Below are 20,969 nucleotides of genomic sequence, written 5' to 3'. Positions count from 1 at the left end.
TGATAAATACAAAAATATATATATATATATATATAAACTGCTGCAGGCTCATTACTGCTTTTCTAATTTGGTTCGTTTCGTCAGAGACAGACTCTGTATTGCCCAGCAGCACAACCTAGTGGCCGAACAGAGGCACTGCACCGAGGTTCAGCAACACTGGGGTCACAGCTTAATGTCTTCAGTATAACACAGACAGACTTTTATTAATTAGACTCTGGAAAAATTAAACTATCATCATTCCAAACACACAAAAAAAGACCTTCCGTAGGAAACATTAAAAAAGTTTTAATGCAAAGCGGTTGGTTCGCAAGGAATCCGCTGTACAGGTTATTTTACACAAAAATAAAAAAATAAAAAAATAAAACAAACAGGTTACCACAGTTTAATGGGCCGGTGCAACAGTCACTGATGAGTTCATTATAACGTTAGAAAAAAGTGACACAAGAGAAGAAATAAGACTGGTTTAGTATATGTTCAGTAGGTAAAAGGTCTCATTGATCCACAAAAAAAAAAAAAATAAGGTGCAACTCAACTTTTTTTTATTTTTTTAGGCTTTGCTTAATCTGTTGTCACAGTGTACAGACCTCATCAGTGACCGTGCACAGCACAAACGAGTAGAGATCGGCTAAACGTTTTCACATTTTACGTAACAGACGTGCAACGCTCACAGGTTAAAACCACCACGAGCGTCTAAAGGGACTTTTTTCTGTTTCACGTGTGAAATTTCACATCATACAGGATGTATCTGCTCCCATCTGAATGACAAAACCTTTAAGAAAATTAATTAAAAATAAGAGGAGCTTAAATCTGGCTCATTTCATTCCACCACATTTAAAAAAAAAAGAAGAAAGAAAAGAAACCCAAAATGCAATAAATATGACAGAATGAAGTGAAACACTTAAGGCTTCCCAGAGTGTAACAATATAAAACAAAAACAAACAAAAACAAAAACAGGAAAGGTCTATTACTGTCCATCAATCACTTCCAACAAACCCCTTCATTACAACATCCTCAATACTTTCACATGAGAGATGCACCAGCAACAGATTTCACTGAGGCCACAAAACAAACGTGTCTCCACGATTATTAGATTAGATTTCAACAATAATTAACGTGAGGAGCCATCGAGGACTATCAGCACTGTTAATGAATCTGATCCTCAGTCATGGAAATCTGGATCTGGTGCACGTGTTCTCACAATACCACGCAACAAACTGAGCAGTTCACATAATAATAATAATAATAATAATAATAAGACGTAAAGAGATCAGGGGCATGAAAAAATATTTAAAGGAGCATTTTTCTGCTTCTTGCAAAAGTACTAAAAGACTTCATACGTTTCAATGACTCGTGTATTAATCTCTGCACAGCTGTTTGTTCGAATGCACTTAGTTTAATCTAAATCTGAACTAGTTCTTTATGTTTGCGCTCAGTGTCAATGAGAAACCAACTGTGAATCTGCATCATGTCGAATTAAAACAGAATATAAATAAAGTGTCCGTGTCCTTCTCTTAGTGCAGCGGTTGCCATGTAACAATAAACCGAACACAGATATGAAGCAAAGGCCCCGACTATAACTGACTTCTGCTCATCTCACCAAGAAAACATCAGGTCTGTACAAACACTTTCAACTTCCATTTGAACCATCAACCATCATTTCAACGAACCTCCGTTCAAAGACCGATAAAATAAAAAATGAAAGAAAAGACATCCTGGGATCGAAGACTTTCAGATTCACAGACAAAAGGACGATAAGAAATAAAAATCACTGTTTTCATTGTGGGAGGAAATATTATTAAAAACTGATTCTGGAGACATAATCACCCACCCAGAGATCATTCAGTAACCAAAGAGTCACAACATGAACGTACCGGAAATCTCACATCACAGCCGATATATAAAAAAAAAACACACACACTGTACAACATGTATACACGTCCTACACTCTACAGCAGACTGTACGCTCTGCTAGCTAGTGCTCATAGATACAGTAGCTAAAATAATGTTTCAAGTGGCAGGTCAGAGCCGGCGAAGCCAAACCACGGCGAGCACCACGCGACACGCGCTTTCATTATCGCGCAAAAATAGTTCGGCACGTTTTAAAACACGACGTTTGAGCAGAGTTTCCATAACACGGTTAAATGAGGTTAAAGCACCACGTCGAGGTGCTAATGAGTCGTACACGCAGTCCTATGTTAACTAAAACAAAGTCTCATGACTATCGCAAGTATAAAAATTAAATAAAAACTATTATTAGAGTTAAAACGTTCAATCTTTTAAACAGACTTGCAGGAAAAAAAAAAAACAAATAGTGTGAGTCATTATTTAGTGCAGCTGAGATATTGTTCATGTAAAATAAAAGCTGCAGAGAAAAGGTTCCTGGTGCAGGTTTGGCTTCACAGGCTCATCAGTCACATTTAAAAATACGCCGAGAACCAAGAACAGGAACCAGAAACAGGGTTAATTAATAATAATAATACTGTCTGAGATGACACGGTGAGAGGATTTTACAGCGAGATCTCGGGATCAGGAGAGAAACACATCCTGGGCACAAAGGGGGAGTCCTGCTGAGACAGAGGGGCGGGGGGGTCAGTTACTGGCTGCAGACATTAAACCAGGACTTGTAAAACCACTAGTAATAAACAAGGTGTGAAAAAGTTCCACTGAATAATTTGTTCGGACGAATCTGTAATTCACAGTTTCTGCAAACTCACATCAACAATAACATTAAAACTCTGTAAAAAAACGTATCTACTGTAAATAATCACAGATAAAGTGTTGTGTTAATTAAAAATTCAACAGTTATTAGGTCTCAGGGTTTAAAACCTAAAAGAAACACTAGCAGAGATATCAATCCACATGTGAGGGAAACTCTGAGAGCAACGTCAGGACCAGAAGGATTTAAAAAGTGAGACTACAGAGAAGAGCTGGATAGAAATAAAATCCTAAGAAAGATGTGAAAAAAAAAATAGATGTAGAAATACCACAAATGTCTGAAACCAATGAGAACATCAGTTTTAGTTTTAAGTTTCAAAACTGATATTTCATGTTGAAATATAAATGGGAAAATCTGTAGCAATGTCCAGCTCAAATGGCATTAAAGCAATAATTTAACACAGAATTTACATTAGAGATCGACCGATATATCAGTCAGCTGCTGTATCGGGCCGATATTTGCTCTTTTTACTGCCGATACCATTAAACAAACAGGAGAAAAGGCAGTATTGGCTCCAAATATCAGCTCAGAACAATCGGCAACATCTATCGAGTATCGGCCATAATATCGGCCCTAAAAATCCATATCTCTAGTTTACACGGACGACGGTATCGTACCTTAGAAACCTTCAGACCTGGGTTCTTCACCACCAGCCCTGCTTTCCCCAACACGTGACCGTTCAACGGACTGTTCACCTGAAAGGGAGAGAAAGAGTTTCACATCCACACAAAGGCAACACGTTAGATGTAAAAGCACGACAGAAGTTCAGTTCAGTTCAGTGTTAGAAAAGACGAAAAGAGGAAACTGTGAAACTCACCTGCTGCAGGACGACGTTCTCTTTGCCCGGTTTCCTCGTTGCCCTGGTGACGGCGTCGGGGGAGATGTGTCTGACTCTTCGCTCTGACGTCAGCTGTTCACCTCGAGCTCTGCGCTGTTGCCAGAAGACAACAACAACAACAAAAAAAAAAAACGTTGGGAAAGTTTAATTTAACCCTCTATGGGGCAAGGAACCATATTTGGTAACTTCAGCACACATTTTAAATTGTGACTCATTGTGAAACATGTGGTTTTCATTCGGCCAATCAGAGAAGACCAAGGAAACAATCTCAGGTCTGATGTGGTCTACGAGGTCCAACTCTGCATCAACACTGAGTGTAACTGATTCATTAGGCACCATGAAGACGAGTCCTAACGTTGTCTAATGTGATAATGATGCCATTTCTTATGTCAAAGGTGTCAAACTCTGGCCCGCGGGCCATATTTAGCCCCGAGTATAATAAAAATAACACCAAACTTTGGTTGATCAGACCTTTTTTTTTTATATTTTTTTAAATTTTCCCCCACAGATTTAAAGAAGAGCCTATTCAGTCCCCCGGTGTAAACTCATGTATGTATGTGTGTTTATGTCAGGTATGTATATGTTAGTTAAAAAAAAAAGACGAATATTTTAACCTTTGCAATGTTTGATTAGCTTAATATTAAATGCAAAATGATAATAATAATGTATATTTATAAATGGCACTAATTTAATATAGAACACATATAGTAGGTAGGGGGTCCCCACTTAATCTCTCCATCAGTTCGGGGTCATTGGCCTGAAAACTCTGAAAAAGACCCCTGATCTAAGGTTGAAATTTATAATTTCCACTCCCAGTTTTTCTCAAAATAAAAGCGATATTTCTGAAAATGTTGCTAAGCTTTGTACGTGTTTCCGCTGAAAAGTATTTTGCGACTGAGCTGTAACTCTCGTAAAGTCTCGCATGGTGATATCCCATAATTCTCTTAAGTTCTCGTCAGAGCGTGAGACTTCACTCTGAGGAAGATGGGACTTCAAACGAACTGGTCACGTGACCACCTGCGTCATCTCGCGTGGCGCCAGTAACGAGGCAATAAGAATAAAGAGTTTCCGTTGCACTTTTGTGATACGTCCATTGGCCCCTCGTCCGATATTGATACAAGGTTTTTGACTCGACTCAACATATAATGCGTATAAATACGAGTGAGGTGTGGGAACGATCGGCTTAATTAAAGTTCTTGTTCTACTCTCTGTCGTACCTTGATGAGGCCCCCGAAGGAGCGTGAGCGGGGGTGTTTCTTGCTGGGAGCCGGGGGGGCGTGGTGGTGCTCGTTGGTGGGAGTCCCTGAAGTTGTCTGCTTGACTAACTGCACACGAGGAACACAAACAGAAGGTCAGTATAAAGAAACAGAAGCAGCGTTAGAAGGTTCAAGTTTTCACGTCCTCCAGCTGGAGTCCAGGACAGTAAAGACGCGAACCTGTCGGACAAGTTTCTTCTTCTTGGCCGAGTCGGGCATGTTGTGGTGGACGTGTCTGAAGAGCTCCTTCAAGGCCTCTTCTGTGTACTGTTGGGCTGGGGACTGGTGCTCCTGGGAGCTGGGGCCCAGAACGGCCGTCCGCTTCAGAGGCAACGCCGTCCGCTGAGCCGGAGAGGAGCTCGCCGCCAGCAGCTCCAGGTCGTCCTGTCGGAGCGCAGGGAAAGTCAGACTGTGGACTCAACACGGAGGGAAAATGAAAGTTTAATGTGAACTCCCGTCCTTGGCGAACCTTAGTCTGCAGGGCCTTGGATCCAGTGAAGTGCACTCTGGCGTATTCCCTCAGGTAAAGTGGAGCCTGAACAACAAATAGAACAGACACAAGTCATCAGTGCTGCAACTCGAGCACTAGTTTCTGTGCTTGATTGTTTGTGTCTCCGGTTTAGCTCAGGTTCCGTTTCTAAATTCTGTCAGTTGAGTGTGTGGTCGATAATCACCCTGAAGAGCTTCTGAGAGTGTTTGATGAGAAAGGCCATGCTGTTGTTGAGTTTCTTCAGATTGTCTTTAAGGTCACCAGCCGTCATCTGGAGCAGGAGAGAAAAGAACCCAGAAAAACACTAGACGTAAAAACGTGGACGTCAGAAAACCTATTCCAAAAACACAGTTGAGCCAAACTTTGAGTACTTTTATCACCGATGCTGCTTTGTGAAAATCTAAATGTAAAGTCTTAGACACATTTGACACACCGATCAGGCATAACATTACGACCACCTTCCCTTGTTCCTCCAAAACAGTTGCGACTCGTCGTAAAAAGGGGAAAGGGGAGGAGCCTCTGTGGATCCTCCCACTTCCGCGTGATTATTTTGGGATCTAGTGAATTTGGAGGTCGACACCTTGTGCTGTTTTGTTTTGAGTTGCTCCTAAAGCGTTCTCTCTGTGTGTGCCTCACTGCTATAGGGTGGGTGAGGTAAGTGGTCCGGTCCAGGAGGAGATGCTACATGTCTAAGTAACATCCACATGAATAATGAAGACGCTCAGTGGTCATAATGTTGTGGCTGATCGGTGCATGTTCAAGGGTCACACAACAGGCAGCAAAAGCTACGACTCTTTTAGCCAGTGACACTGCTATGTTAGCACCTGAGTGACACTTCAACGGTGATTTGGCAACAAACAACAAATAAAAAAGTTGACGGCAGCTCAGGAGGCGACAAATGTTGCTCTTATAGAAAACGTGCTACAGCTTCTTCTCCGCTCCTGTATCTCCCGTGTCACAGATCTCACATGTCTGGGCCAGAGGACGTGCGGGGCGAACATGAGGGCCAGGTTGAAGGCGGACATCTTGTTCTTGTCTTGCTGCTTGGCGGTGTGGTAGAGAAGGTCCAGCAGCAGTTTGAGCAGCGAGCGGTTGGCGTGAGGCAGCAGGAGGAAGAGCAGCTGCAGGGCCTCGATCTGACGCTCCTTGTTGGGCGCCGACGTCTTGTTGCCGCGATCGTCAAACAGGGTCATGTCTGGGAGATGGGTTGGAAATTGACCATGAAACACAGCGCGTCACGACACACATGGATGACACACAGCACACGCACGACAGGCTCGTGTCGCATCCAGTGGGAGAACGTCTGAAAAAGGATAACTCAAGAGTCGCGCGTGTTCCTACCAGCGATCTTAAGGTGAGCGTGGAAGTGTCTGTGTGTCAGCAGGGGCTCCGGCAGCTCTCCCAGGAAAGTCTTGAGCAGCGTGGCCACGTCGTTCGGGTGAAAGTCTCCGGATGCCAGGTCGACGTCCGCCCCGCTGTTGAGGAGCTCCTTCAGAGCCTGCTGACGAATGCTGTTCCCGGGAACCCGGAACAGCCCCTCAACATGCAGATCTGAGTGTGTGAGAGCAAACGGGTTCAGCAAGGGAAGAAAAAAATCATCTAACAAATCAAATCAACTCATGTCAAGCCCACACGTACACATATTTGATTTTTTCTAATTCTCAGAAACACCATAAAAACTCCAGCCGTATTAAAACAGGCAGTGATATACAGCCATCAGCCACAACATTATGACCACTGACAGGAGAAGTAAATAACGTCTTGTGACAATTCAGTGTTCTGCTGGGAAACTTTTGGACCTGGCATTCATTCATCTGGACATTACTTAGACATGTAGCACCCACCTAGACCAGACCAGACTAGACCAGACACCCCCACCCCATAACAAATGACCGAGACACACACACAAAAACGGTTTAGGAACAACTAAAACAGCACAAGGTGTTGACCTGGACTCCAAATTCACTGATCAAGTACCTAAAGGATGATCCACAATGATCCACCTCCCCTCAACCCTCAAGGCCCACGCTAACAACATCCTGTTACCAGACACCACGAGACACCCTAATGGTTCTGGAGTCCCACACTGCATTAGTAAGGTGGTCATAATGTTATGCCTGCTCGGTATGCGATTCGGAGCATTCCCTTTAGATGGCTCACTTTTGCTGAGGTACTCGATGAGCTGGTAGATCTGGGCGATGCAGCTCTCCGTCAGAGGGGTCCCAAACACGACGCCCTTATCTGCGAAAGAAATGGAGGAGGCAAAAGTTATAGAAAGATCCCAGAAAATGGTTTTTAATGACAACAGGACGGTCTCATCACAAATGAGCAGGACACCACAGGTGACGTTAATATTAAAGGACATGGCTAATGACACTAAAAGCACCACAAAAGAAGAAGAAAAAACGCACACGTCAGTACAGTACAAATAAAATAGCGTCGAAATTCCTCAGTGACATTTCATCAGATATGTTCCCAGTTTCATCTGCACTCGTACTAATTTTTATTTTTTTTTTTTAGAGAAGCCAAAAAGTGAGTTTCGGTATAAACTGATTATAAGTATTCACGCATGCAAGAAAAGAACAGACGAGACCCAATTGACCTCCGACCTTTGCGTTTCAGGAAGTTGAAAGAACGGAAAAATCCTCCATTTCCGCCCGTCGGGGTCTTAGGGCTCTCCTCACCGAGGAGCTGGGCGAACTCCGTCCCGGGAAGGTCGATGAGGCGCGTTATGTTGCTCAGAACCAGCTCCAGGAAAACATCTGGCTTCTCGTGGCGGAGCTTCTCCACAAAGAAATCGGGATTGAAGATGACCGGCGGTCGCCCGGCGCGGGAGCTCCCCGGTGATTCCTCGCGATTGACCACCATGCTGCTCACGGCTCCTCTGAGGGGGAGACGCGGGTAGATTGCGATGCGGTTAGATGTTCGAATGTGAGAGGACACTAACGATACAGCTAGGGATGCGCCGATCTGATACTGGTATCAGTATCGTTATTGGTGGCAATGACCCTCCAGTGCCGGTATCATCTCCTAGCGCACGGCGTGGAGAAAAAATTGGGAAAGACATTTTTAAGTCAAGTCTGATGTTGCCTCGCACAAACGAATGATTTCAGCGCTATTTTTTTTATCGATATCGGCCCATATGAAATCTCCGATGTTTATATCGGTGTCGGAAATGAAAAAGGGGATGAAAAATGATGAAATGGAAAAACCTGGCCCCTCATTCATCCTCTAACATAAGGACAGGAATCTCCTCCACAGCCTCACATGTGAATGCTTCATCTATCAGAATAACTTGGTAATTATGAACATATCCAACAAACAAAGCTGAAACAGTGGTAACTGAATTCATTGAGCTCTCGTGGGCGTGTTGCGGATATTTAACAACACTCCATTAATCGAGAAAATGACCAGAATAGCATCTGACAGGCGGTGTAGCAGTATGAGCAAACTACAAGACAGTTTCTACACTCGAGCTGTGCGGCACTTTAACAAAAATATCCCTATAGTTACTTCCCGCATTACTTCTAGTCTGTGTGCGTATTCACATTAGTCTCACACATATACGTGACAGCAAAGACTAGTGCTGGGGGTTTTTCTCTTCACAAAAGCTTTGGTCTCAGAGTCTATGTGTGAAGTGTTTGCTCGTTGGTTAAACAATCACTAAAACGTAGCACGTGTATCTTCCGACAGCATTAACACAATGCACAGTATAGGGCATTCATTTTGTCCTCTGTAAAGTCTCTGGAGCTACAGAATGACTTCAAGGAAAGAAATCTACACGTGGGCACGTCAGAGCCTAGAAATAGACGGAAACGAGGCCCAGAGAAGCTTCTAAACAAGACATCTGACTGAATGTTATGTGGGTCTGATTTTCAGATACAAGAAGCACAAGAATGATTGGGAACCAGTTATCAAATCCAAGCAGCTCGCTTTCGTACTCTGAAAAAAACCACAAAAGACTGTGATTTACCTTGTCCCTACTTTGGACTTGTGAGATTAAAACCATAAATTTGATTATCAATTAAAGCAGGTCTAATCAAAAATGTTTCCATGTCTCTATTCACTCAAACGGAGATATTTTCTTGTCACAAATCATGTGAAAGGGGACATTTTCTTTGTTATTACTGTAAAACCAGAGAGAGTGGGTAACATTATTACAACTCGTTTCCTTTAGCCACAACCAAACAAATAAAACACAAACTTATCTTTACTGTAATATCCCAAAGCTAACAAAAACATTACATTACTGCATGTAAAGACACGAATAGCTACCGAAATGTTTTAGTTCGTATGAATTATCCAAACGTACAAGTATTTAAATATGAAATGAGTTAACAGTGAAAGTTTTGGAGGAAGCTAAACCTATAAATCGATAAACAAAATGTATATACTGAAGCCAAAGTGATTTTTTTTTAGCTTTGTTATGGAAACGCTAGCAGGCTAGCATTAGCTAACCTCTAGTGACGGCCAAGAGTGACAGTTCATGCTCGCCCCACTGACACCAACGTATGTTTACCATTTGAGATTATCTCAAGTTCAACTTTGGCTCTTAAAAGTCCTAACTCTCAGTTTAACACTTGTAAAACACCGTTGCAATTAGTTCTTACCTTTTATTTTGTGTGTTTTCATCGACATCTTTACCCGCAGCCATGTTCAGTTTGAATCCTCCGCTGTTGTCCTCCGGGACCCGCCCACCTCGCCAACCATTGGTAGACCGGCGGATATGGGCGTGGTTTCCCTTGCATGTCTGTCGCTGTGATTGGTCAGTTTGAATTTATCGCTTTTGTCTTGAGAAAAACAACATCTGGATGCAGAACTTGTGTATTTAGTCTATCTACGAGAAAAGATAGATAGATAGATAGATAGATAGATAGATAGATAGATAGATAGATAGATAGATAGATAGATAGATAGATAGATAGATAGATAAAGACAAGATAAAGACCAGGATTTCACTACCCTCACGTAACATGTTGTCATATAGCAGTGTGAAATAAAAAAAAGCTCAACCACTGAAAACGTATATATATATATATGCATGGTTATATAGATTTATATTCTACTAGGGTCTGAATTGAAAAAAACAGAATCACAGTGATTGTGGTGTGCATCTGTGTTTTTAAGTACACTACTTCAACACCATGTATGGGCCAGCCTGCAGTCTATTAAACTTCAAAAGCTTATTCATGTATATATTTAGTGGATTTATAAATGCATAACAATGTATTTTTTGTTTATTTTTTAGTTTGGTTTGTGTTTCAGATGTAGCTGAGTCAAGACTGTGTTTTTATGTATTTTCGCACGTCTACGCATACGCCACCCTCCACCATAAGAGGAAGGAAACTTGAATTCTTGAGCCTGATGTGACATGATCATTATATTTCAGTGAAAGCAGGCAGGACACAGTCAGCTATGACTTATGCAGGAGCAGCAGCAGCTGGTGCTTTGGTCATCTTTCTTCTTTCTGTACTGGGTAATGTACACTTACATTTGATATCTTTCATATTTTGAAAGTTATAAAGTCGTGTTCATGTTCATTTGTTTTAACATTAATAGCATTTGCCACAGTAGTTTGTGCAAGTGTTTTTCTCTAACGAGTTGACATCTTTCGGTGGATTGGCTCCATTTTCACAGTAGTTAATGTAATCTTTATGTTATACTCTTTAGGATGGTGACTTATGTGTTTTTGTTATGGTAAGAACATATGTGAAGACACCAAAAACTTTTGCAAGGAATTAAAAAAGTGCATAGCACACAATCTATAGTTGCATTTTTCCAAAGTTGTTCAACAGAAAAGGGTTTTAAAAAGTTTCAATAAATACATTTAAACTTTTTTACTGTGAAAATGAGCCATCTGTGAAATAAGTCGCCCATAGTTCACTTCAGTTCCCCTAATTTGTGAAAAGAAGCGAGCTGCAAACTTTTACAACTTATAAGTGGCACCTATCCGAAATGTCACATAGCAGCAGTGAGCAATTTCCCGCAAGTCGATGTTCCACATTTCTCTAAGGTTTGCCACGTGTCATCAACAGAGTGAACAGTAAAGAGAAAACCACATGCCCGTTTTTTTTTTCTTTCTCTTTATTGATGCTGTTCTGTCATGTACTACATACACTGATATCTATGGTATCTATCTATGTAAATAACATTTACCATCTTGTGACAATTCAATGTTCAGCTGGGAAACTTTTAGACCTTTGGAACAAGTCTGATTACTCTATTACTCCCTAACCCTAATACTAAGCCTAATCCTAACCCTAACCCAGTGCTCAAAATGCAAGTGCCTTGTACTTTGCTGTGGTTTGTTGGGGGAGTAGCATCAGCCCAAAAGACATCAGTAGGATCGACAAATTGATCCAATAAGCCGGGCATGTGATTGGTAGGAAGTTGGAGATGCTTGTCTCAGTGAGAGACAGGAGGACACTGGACAAACTGCTCTCCATTATGGGCATTTTTGTGACTAAATTAAGCTACTATGACCCTATAGAAAAGCTTCATAAAAGTAATTTCACTGAAAATTTAGACGTTCTCAGTCTTTCCATAATTGGTTTGAAATGAGCAATGATGCATAGGATGTCTGGAGAAAGCATCAAAAAAGCTGTGGAAGGTTTTGTAAAATATAATAAATTTGCAAGTCTGACCATTCACATCTGAAACAGGTGGACGCTTCGTCTCCTCATCACAAATACCATGGCCAGTCACAGGTGACATTTTGTTGATTTTTAAATCTGGAAAACAACTTTATTTGGATGAATTTGTTCCAGTGTATAAATGCTCACTGTCCAGTCTGACTGTGTCTCATGTTTCTGCGTTGAACACTCAGACCTCCACGTCCAAGTGAACTCACCATCCAGTTGCCGCTACTATAGCTGCACATGGGCAGATCTGAAATGTGCCCGGGATGATAATCTACACTACACTCCAACCTATGTCTGGTACAAGAATGGAGAAGTAGTTCCAGATGTAACATCTTCTATTTATTCAGAGTACTTTTATCCAGAAGACAGCTATTCCTGTGCTGCAGTGGGACATGAGTATCGCCCATCTCCTCCAGTGTGTGAGTACACACCACAGCCTTCTGCTAACACAACACCCTCTCTCTTCATGTTCACTGTACCATTTCTTTTTTTTCCAGAAATGTTTACCTTCACAAATACTTCAAAAAGTTTTAATCTTTCAGGTGTAGCTGGAAGTTCTTGCAACCGAGTGATTTACAGCTCTCGAAGTCTCTGTGCTACAGTTGGCTCAACTGTGGACATTTCATGCACCTACAGAAGTTACGACGATGATATTCAGTCAAAATTCTGGTTCATTCCTGACCGCAACTATTATTCACAGCCTGGGGACCTGACAAATGACTACGACTATGCAGGTCGTGCTCAGGTCTTTGACTCAACGAACAGAGGTTCCACTCTGAGAATCACCAACCTGGTAACTGGGGATTCGAACGAGTATCGTTTCAAATTCAAAACAGCATCATTTGAGTGGAAGAGTGTTTCACCTGGCACAAGACTTCGGGTCACAGGTAATGATGTACACAAACTCATGTAATGTATACACAGATCAGCCACTACAAAGTAAATCATCTCGTGACAATTCAATTTTCTGCTGGGAAGCTTTTGGACCTGGGAAACTTTTGGACCTGGACTAGAAGTCATCCCGAACAGGATGCACAAACACACAAGTGCTTTAAGAACAACTCAAAAAAACATGAGGATCAGCACAAGATGATTATCTGCCCTCCAATTTCACTAGATCCCAAACTGATCAAGCATGATCCGCTGAGGCACCTTCCCTCAACCCAAAGGCCCCCACGGACAACATGGTGTTGGTCAGAATTCAGAAATATTTACGATCTAGTGACCAGATGCATCACTGTTTTTTTCTCATATCAGACCTCCAGGTGCAGGTAACCAGCAAAACAGTTACACATTCGTATGCCGAAGCAAAGCTCAAGTGTATTAACAACTGCTATCGGCCGACTATCGTCTGGTTCAAGAATGGTCAAAAAATTAAAGTGGGATCTTCTACTTATTCAGCATATTTTTATCCCGGAGATGTTATCACTTGTGCTGTGAAGGGACATGAGTCTCACCGTTCTCCATCTGTGTGTGAGTTTACTTTACAGAGTTACTTCTAAAACATGTGTAATATTTCCATACAGTATCCTCCACTGTTCATCATCTTTCTTCCAGATACTCCAAATGTTCCCTCAGTGTGGGTGAGGCCGTCTCGTGAAGTCACAGAGGGCACTTCATTGACTCTGAGCTGCAGTAGTGGTGCTAACCCGACAGCTACATACTCCTGGTACAGGAATAATGTAAATCAGTACAATGCATTTCTCCGTAGTGGATCACAGCTTGAGCTGTGGTCTATTCAGCCCTCTCAGTCTGGACATTATTACTGTATTGCTGAGAATGCACTGGGGAGGAGGACATCTGAATCCATATTTATCAACGTGAAATGTAAGTGAAAGATCTTCAACAACGTTAAACAAGCCATTTGATACTGAACCACACAGATTACTTATGCTAGTGAAGCCAATGATGAATTCATTAGTACACAGGATAGGATGTTACCATCCCTTGTGCCAAGATCTCAGGCAAAACACATTTAGAAGCCCAGTCTAACTGAAAACTGACCAGCAGGGTAGCAGTCAGCTACCAGCTAGCAACCAACAAGAAGACACCTGCTACCTAGCCTAGCCAACAGTAGTAGGCAGTATGTGACACATCACTGGGGTTTTCAAGGGGCACCTTCCTTCACCGATGGAAGGCTTATCAGTGAGTTCTAGCGTCTTGGAGTCACCCCCCTCCATGCTCCCACCACACAACCACATGATTTTCAGCCACCAATAAATTAGATTAGCCCTTTTTATTGCTATTCGATAAATTGTGTGGTTGGGTGTCTGAGCTACCTCTCTCCCCGGAAGATAAGGCGGTGAGGGGTGGGATGAGGATACAGGTTCAGGAAGGGGATGGGGATTGAGGGTACTGGACTGCACACCCAAGCACAAAATTAATCTAACAAACAGTCCAATGCCAAATGCAATGCAGTCAAAGCATATGAGTCTTATATCACACACATACGTTTGGGAAGCACCTTGGCATTTGCACCTTCACCTTCTGGGCTCCAATCAGCCCAGATTTGTTTCCTCTGCACAACTCTAGTTGTACCACTCCAGTTTGCATGTTCTCCCTGTGTCTCTGTGGGTTCTCTCTGGGTATTCTGGCTTTATCCCACCTTCCAAAGACATGCCCGTACAAAATTGTAAAGATAAAAGAACAAACAAACAAACAAACACATGAAATGTACATATATAAATAAAAAAAATCACAAACCAGACAAAAGTGAAACTATGGAACTGAGTATCCTTGTCTAAATAAAATAAGATTTAAGTTGAGAGTAGTGACAGATTGAATTTTTGATGTGTTCCGGGAGAGTATTCCAGAGGAGAGGGGCTGAAGGCTTTAGACCCCATGGTGGAACAGGTGTGAGTGTGAATGGTTTCCTGTCTCTCTGAGTTAGCCCTGAGATGTACTGGTGACCTCTCCACCGCGCTTGGTCCTCCTGCTGTGATCCTCCATGGCCCGACTAACTTCAGTACACTGACTGTTCACAAACAGTGTTGAATCAGAAATGTAATGCCAACACGTATCTAAATGCCATGCTAAGACATTTTCCACCAACATCCCTTGCGAGCAACTGACTTGACTTATATATCCATAACTAGCAAGTTGACCATATTCAAAAACAAGAAACAGTCCGGAAACTCATCAGCAATCATCTGATAACTCCCAAGGGCAGCGTACGGTAACAGTATGTGTTTATCTGGGCCGTGACTTCCTCTTCTTGCTGTTTTTACAGTCTGACTTGATGTCTGACTTGCGATAACGGGAGTTGGAGGTGAGAGATCGTTTCAAGATCGGACAGTTTACACTCGCTTACGAGTTTATAACTGCGATGTCACCAATGTGACATATTAGCCAGGGTGTGATGGGGTGTTATGTTCTGAACGTTCCATCACATAAACTGGGAATGTGTGAATATCTTGCTGCTCCAGCAGAGGTACATAGATAGATACCACAGAGTCTTCCTTGTGTATCAGTTTGTCCAGCTGTGAGGTTCCTTCTTCTTAGTGCTGCCTCCCCAGCACACCACAGTGCAGAAGAGGATTCCAGCAGTTTCCAGCAGATATTAAAGAACCTTTACCTCCTGAGGAAATAGAGATGGCTCTGATCTGATTTTAGGTCGTATTCACACCAGGCTTGTTTAGTCCGCTCGAAACGGACCTTTCCTCTGTTCCGGACTTTTTGGTTGGGTGTGAATACAAATCAGTGGACTCTGGACCAGTACCTTTTAATGTAATTAATATCTTATGCCTTTAAAACCACCAATACAACACACAAAAGCCCGACATGAGTGTAGAGCGTCCCACATTTGCCTCCTCGATATATGGTCGGAGGAGAGCATGTATCAGCTGCTTGATGCACAAATATGCCTACGTCTATGACCAAATTGCAGAGAGAATGCGCGGCAAAGGCAGGCTTTACCTGGAATCAGACACAGTGTGCTAAAGTCTTTGGCACACTTTGCCAAAGATCCCGCCAATAATTTTTATCCAGTGAGTGAGCGACTATGGGACACACGGGGATTTGTTTATAAGGTTGGTCCACTTGTCAGAAAATGCAATGTGAATACAAAGCAAACCAAAAAAAAAAAAAAAAACAAAAGGCTCGGACTAAAGTAAGTGAAATATTGGACCTTCCTGGTGTGAATATGTCCTTATAGGCTATACTGAGTCTATGTTACCCGACTGGTCCACTTTGTGATCCATATGTAGACTCCGGTACATATAGGTCTCTGCACACTTCCTGTTGATGGTTAGGAGTTGCATGTATGTGGATTCTGGACCTCCAGAGATCCATTTCCATCTCCTTGGTTTTAACTATACCGGTCAGAAGGTGATTCGCCATGAGACATTGTTCACCAGATTGTTGTACTCCTGCTCCTGTCCATCCCTGATACACCCCACAATTGCAGTGTCTTCTGAGAACTTCTGCAGGTGACATGGCTCTGTGTTATAGAAATCCGAGGTGTACAGGGGGAATAGTGCTCCAGTGTCACTGACCATAGCTATCCACATTCCCACATTCTGATTGTGCAGTTAATTTCTCTCTTCCAGATGCTCCAAAGACTTCCTCTGTGTCCATGAACCCCACTGGTGAGATAGTGGAGGGCTGTTCAGTGACCCTGACCTGTAATAGTGATGCAAACCCAGCACCAACATATACTTGGTACAAGGAGGACAGGCAACTCCTGCAGGGATCTGGCAGTTATCGTTTCACCTCCATTACAGCAGAAAACAGAGGGGCCTACTACTGCAAGTCTGAGAATCAGTATGGAAGAAGAATGTCCTCATCTCTGTTTGTAGATGTTAAGTGTAAGCATTGACCTATTGTTTTTGTGAGACAGCTTCTACCACCAATCCCCCCTATCTCTGTCTGTGTGGATTGTCAATATAATGTCAATATAATGTGTTTCCTTCATCCTTCATCATCTTTTGTTTGTTGAAATATTTCAGTCAAGAGCAAAATGGCTTTTCACTAAATGCCGAAATGCTAGAGCATCTTTTCTTACAAAAAAAATCTCTCTACAGAAGTACGAGAACCATTTTTTCTCCATACACTGCATGTAATTTCATTTAATTTGATATCCAGATCCTACAAAAGCTTCCTTCTGTGTCACTGAGTCCATCTGGTAAGATAGGTGTCCAGTGTATGTACAAAATAATTGCAAATTCCATCATATTTTTTCAGCAGACAATAGGTTCAGATTTCTACTTCTGAAAGAAACGTTGACTCTTATTTTGAAAGTTCTCAAATTATCTCGAGTATAAATATCAGATTAATATTTTAACTGCAATTCAGAGCAAAATATTGGAAAATATTGTGGCTAAGAACAGATTGGTTAAAATTTTACAACTAGTTGATCCTGCCAAATATACTATCCTAAACATCACTGAATGTCTTCCATTCAGCTATGGTTTGTTTTGTTTGCATGCAGAAAGTATCAACAGGAAATGTTTAGCTAGTCTAATCGAAGCCAATAGCATTTTCTAAAGATTTTATGCACTGAATTGCTACTTTTAAAGTTTTATGTTTTTTAAATTCACCCTTAAAATGTCCATATCCTGTATTCTATTAATGTTGAGTATCTCTTAATCTGATGTCCAGATGCTCCAAAGCTTCCATTTGTATCAATTAATTCCTCTGGTGAGATAATGGAGGGTAGTTCAGTGACTCTGAACTGCATCAGTGATGCAAACCCAGCAGCTAACTACACCTGGTACAAGGAGAACCAAACACTGATCAATGGATCAGAAGGAATTTATCACTTTACCTCCATCAGCTCTGAGGACAGAGGGATCTACTACTGCAAGTCTGGGAACCAATATGGAAAAATCATGTCTTCACCTCTATTCATAGATGTCCAGTGTAAGTACAAAACATAGGTTATTGTTTTAGGATGACAGTGGGAGGTGTTTTACAATTAAACAGAGCTTTCTTCCTTTCAAGTTAAAGAAAGAATTCCTTTAGGAACATTTTGAAAGAGAACCCATTTTTTTAATTCACTTTAGACTGCACAGCATACAGCCCAGGCTTTTATTATTAAGTGGTCTCTAAACATTTTGACAATATGATTCCTGATATTTCTGACTTGCTGAAATTTATTTGCACATATTGTCTTCTAGATCCCCCAAGGCTCCCCTCTGTGTCACTGAATCCATTTGGTAAGATAGTGGAAGGTAGTTCAGTGTCTCTGAACTGTAGCAGTGATGCTAACCCAGCAGCCAATTACACCTGGTACAAGGAAAACCAAACACTGATTAATGGATCAAAAGGTAGTGATGCTAACCCAGCAGCTAACTACACCTGGTTATCATAAAAATCATTGTGTGTTGCATCTCACTGTGGTGTCTTTGTGTGCATGCAGAAAATATCAACAGGAAATGTTAAGCTGGTCTAATCAGACCTAACATAATTTTCAAATGATGTAAGGCACTTAATTGGTACATTAGAAATTTGTACAAATCTTGTTAAATCAACATAAAAGAAAGTTCATATTCTGCATGATACTAATGATGCATATTTCTTAATTTGATCCAGATGCTCGAAAGCTTCCCTTTGCATCAGTGAATTCCTCTGATGAGATAATGGAGGGTAGATCAATGGCTCTGAACTGTAGTAGTGATGCTAACCCAGCAGCTAACTATACCTGGTACAAGAAGAACCAAACACTGATTAATGGATCAAAAGGTGTTTATCATTTTACCTCCATCAGCTCTGAAGACAGAGGGATCTACTACTGCACGTCTGAGAACAAAAATGGACAAATAATGTCTTCATCTGTATCCACAGATGTCCAGTGTACATACAAAACAATAGCAGATGTTGGGACAAATAATTACACCATAGTTTTTCAGCAGACATTATTAATCCCTAAACTGCTGTGCACATTGTTGGAAAAAGATTGTGTCTGGGATCAGACTGGTCCACAGAGTTGCAGCAAGTTGATCCTACCAAATACACTATCCTGATATACACTGAGTGTGTTTTCACTGTGGTTTGTTTGTGTGCCTGCAGAAAATATCAACAGGAAATGTTAGCAGGTCTATGCAGAGCTAACATAATTTTCAAAAGATTTTATACACTTAATTAGTACAATAGAAGTTTGTATAAAACTTGTTAAATCAACATAAAAGAAAGTCCATATTCTGCATGATACTAACAATGCATATTTCTTAATTTGATGTGTAGATGCTCCAAAGCTCCCCTTTGCGTCAATGAATTCCTCTTATGAGATAATGGAGGGTAGTTCAGTGACTCTGAGCTGTAGCAGTGATGCTAACCCAGCAGCTAACTACACCTGGTACAAGGAGAACCAAACACTGATCAATGGATCAGAAGGAATTTATCATTTCACTCCCATCAGGTCTGAAGACAGAGGGATCTACTACTGCAAGTCTGAGAACCAATATGGACGAATCATGTCTTCACCTCTATTCATAAATGTACAATGTAAGTGGTGAAGTGTAAACTCTGAAATGCATATACACCAGACAACAGCCCTTCTTTTACTAAATCATTAATCCAGACACACCATAAAGACTTGATACTAATAAAGATAGGTTGCTAACTTTGTTAAAACATCACTAACAGCAAACTTTATTTTATTGACATCTCTGTTGTGACGTTCAGCCTATCAAAAAATGGTGAAGATGGCTTTGCTTTGAACATACATATGGAGAAGTTCTAATCATCTGAGGTGCAGTAATGTAATCAACACATAGTCTTTGTCCTTTAGATCCTCCAAAGCCTCAGTTTGCATCAGTGAATTCCTCTGGTGAGATAGTGGAGGGTAGTTCAGTGACTCTGAACTGTAGCAGTGATGCTAACCCAGCAGCTAACTACACCTGGTACAAGGAGAACCAAACACTGATTAATGTATCAGAAGGAATTTATCATTTCACCTCCATCAGCTCTGAAGACAGAGGGATCTACTACTGCAAGTCTGAGAACCAATATGGACAAATCATGTCTTCACCTCTATTCATAGATGTACGATGTAAGTACAAAATAATTGCAAATGTTGGAGCAAATAATTACATCATATTATTTCAGTAGAAAATAGGTTCAGATTTCTACTTTTGAAAGAAACTTTGACTCTTACAGTCCCTTCCGAAAGTATTGGAACAGCAAGGCAAATTTCCTTGTTTTTGTTGTTCACTGAAGAATTTTGGGGTTAAGATCAAAAGATGAGTATGAGACAAGAATTCAGAATGTCAGCTTTTATTTTCTGGTCTTTACATCTAGATGTGATAAACAACTCGGGATATAGCACTGTTTGTATTACACCACAGCACTTTTAGGTGAGCAAAAGTAATGGAACAAATAATCTTTAAGTAAATAACATTTAATATTTGGTGGCATAACCCTTGCTTGCAATGACTGCCTCAAACCTGGGACCCATCCACATCGCCAAACTGTTGCATTCTTCATTTGTGATAGTATTCTGGACTTTGACCGCAGCGTCTTTCAGTTCTTGTTTGTTTCAGGGGGTTTCTCCACTTCAGTCTCCTATTCAGGGGGTGGAATGCATGGTCAGTTGGGTTAAGGTCAGGTGATTGACTTGACCAGCCTAAAACCTTCCACTTTTACTCCCGCTGAAGTCCTTTGTTTTGTTGGCAGTGTGCTTTGGGTTATTGTACTGCTGCATGTTAATATTCCTCCCGATTAGTTTGGATGCATTTCTCTGTAAATTGGCAGACAAAATGTTTCTGTACACTTCAGAATTAATTTCTTACCATCATCCGTTACATCATCAATAAATATTAATGAGCCTATTCCAGAAGAAGCCATGCACGCACAAGCCATGACATTACCTCCACTGTGCTTCACAGGTGAGCTTGTATGCTTTGGATCATGAGCAGTTCATTTCTTTCTCCACACTTTGGCCTTTCCATCACTTTGGTAGAGATCAATCTTGGTCTCATCAGTCCATAAGATTGTGTTCCAGAATTTTTGTGGCTCATCTCTGTACTTCTTTGCAAATTTCAATCTGGCCTTCCGATTCTTACTACTGATGAGTGGTTTGCATCTATTG

The 20,969-nt window shown here is 41.4% G+C and overlaps 2 protein-coding genes across 2 annotated transcripts; one reads left to right on the top strand and one right to left on the bottom strand.

Moving 5' to 3' along the window:
* Positions 1 to 265: 265 nt before the first annotated feature.
* On the bottom strand, positions 266 to 10,002 carry arhgap19 (Rho GTPase activating protein 19). Its single transcript, XM_047577274.1, has 12 exons — positions 9,911 to 10,002; positions 7,910 to 8,184; positions 7,461 to 7,541; positions 6,642 to 6,851; positions 6,269 to 6,495; positions 5,485 to 5,571; positions 5,280 to 5,345; positions 4,991 to 5,194; positions 4,772 to 4,879; positions 3,534 to 3,647; positions 3,334 to 3,411; positions 266 to 2,564 (listed from the first exon to the last, which is right to left on the bottom strand). Exons 1-12 carry the CDS (start codon positions 9,952 to 9,954, stop codon positions 2,508 to 2,510), a joined length of 1,551 nt encoding a protein of 516 aa, XP_047433230.1. The 5' UTR covers positions 9,955 to 10,002; the 3' UTR covers positions 266 to 2,507.
* A 703-nt stretch (positions 10,003 to 10,705) lies between these two features.
* Positions 10,706 to 20,480, top strand: LOC125003505 (B-cell receptor CD22-like). The gene is made up of 13 exons (XM_047577473.1): positions 10,706 to 10,776; positions 11,963 to 12,007; positions 12,127 to 12,360; positions 12,484 to 12,828; positions 13,199 to 13,414; positions 13,499 to 13,768; positions 16,489 to 16,746; positions 17,540 to 17,800; positions 18,058 to 18,207; positions 18,473 to 18,622; positions 19,124 to 19,384; positions 19,671 to 19,776; positions 20,375 to 20,480. Exons 1-13 carry the CDS (start codon positions 10,716 to 10,718, stop codon positions 20,478 to 20,480), a joined length of 2,463 nt encoding a protein of 820 aa, XP_047433429.1. The 5' UTR covers positions 10,706 to 10,715.
* The last annotated feature ends 489 nt before the right edge of the window (positions 20,481 to 20,969 follow it).

The sequence above is a fragment of the Mugil cephalus genome, chromosome 2 (assembly GCF_022458985.1).
Source record: "Mugil cephalus isolate CIBA_MC_2020 chromosome 2, CIBA_Mcephalus_1.1, whole genome shotgun sequence".
Lineage (NCBI taxonomy): Eukaryota > Metazoa > Chordata > Actinopteri > Mugiliformes > Mugilidae > Mugil > Mugil cephalus.
This window is presented reverse-complemented; position numbering and strand designations above follow the sequence as displayed.

Excerpts from the sequence above, each read along its gene's own strand:
- arhgap19 (XM_047577274.1), bottom strand. The coding sequence starts at position 9,954 with ATGGCTGCGGGTAAAGATGTCGATGAAAACACACAAAATAAAAG. Across the intron at positions 7,542-7,909 it reads CAACTTCCTGAAACGCAAAG|ATAAGGGCGTCGTGTTTGGG; the intron begins GTCGGAGGTCAA and ends TTTCTTTCGCAG. Across the intron at positions 5,572-6,268 it reads ACGTCCTCTGGCCCAGACAT|ATGACGGCTGGTGACCTTAA; the intron begins GTGAGATCTGTG and ends CTCCTGCTCCAG.
- LOC125003505 (XM_047577473.1), top strand. The coding sequence starts at position 10,716 with ATGACTTATGCAGGAGCAGCAGCAGCTGGTGCTTTGGTCATCTTTCTT. Across the intron at positions 12,008-12,126 it reads AATACCATGGCCAGTCACAG|ACCTCCACGTCCAAGTGAAC; the intron begins GTGACATTTTGT and ends TTGAACACTCAG. Across the intron at positions 13,415-13,498 it reads TCACCGTTCTCCATCTGTGT|ATACTCCAAATGTTCCCTCA; the intron begins GTGAGTTTACTT and ends TCTTTCTTCCAG.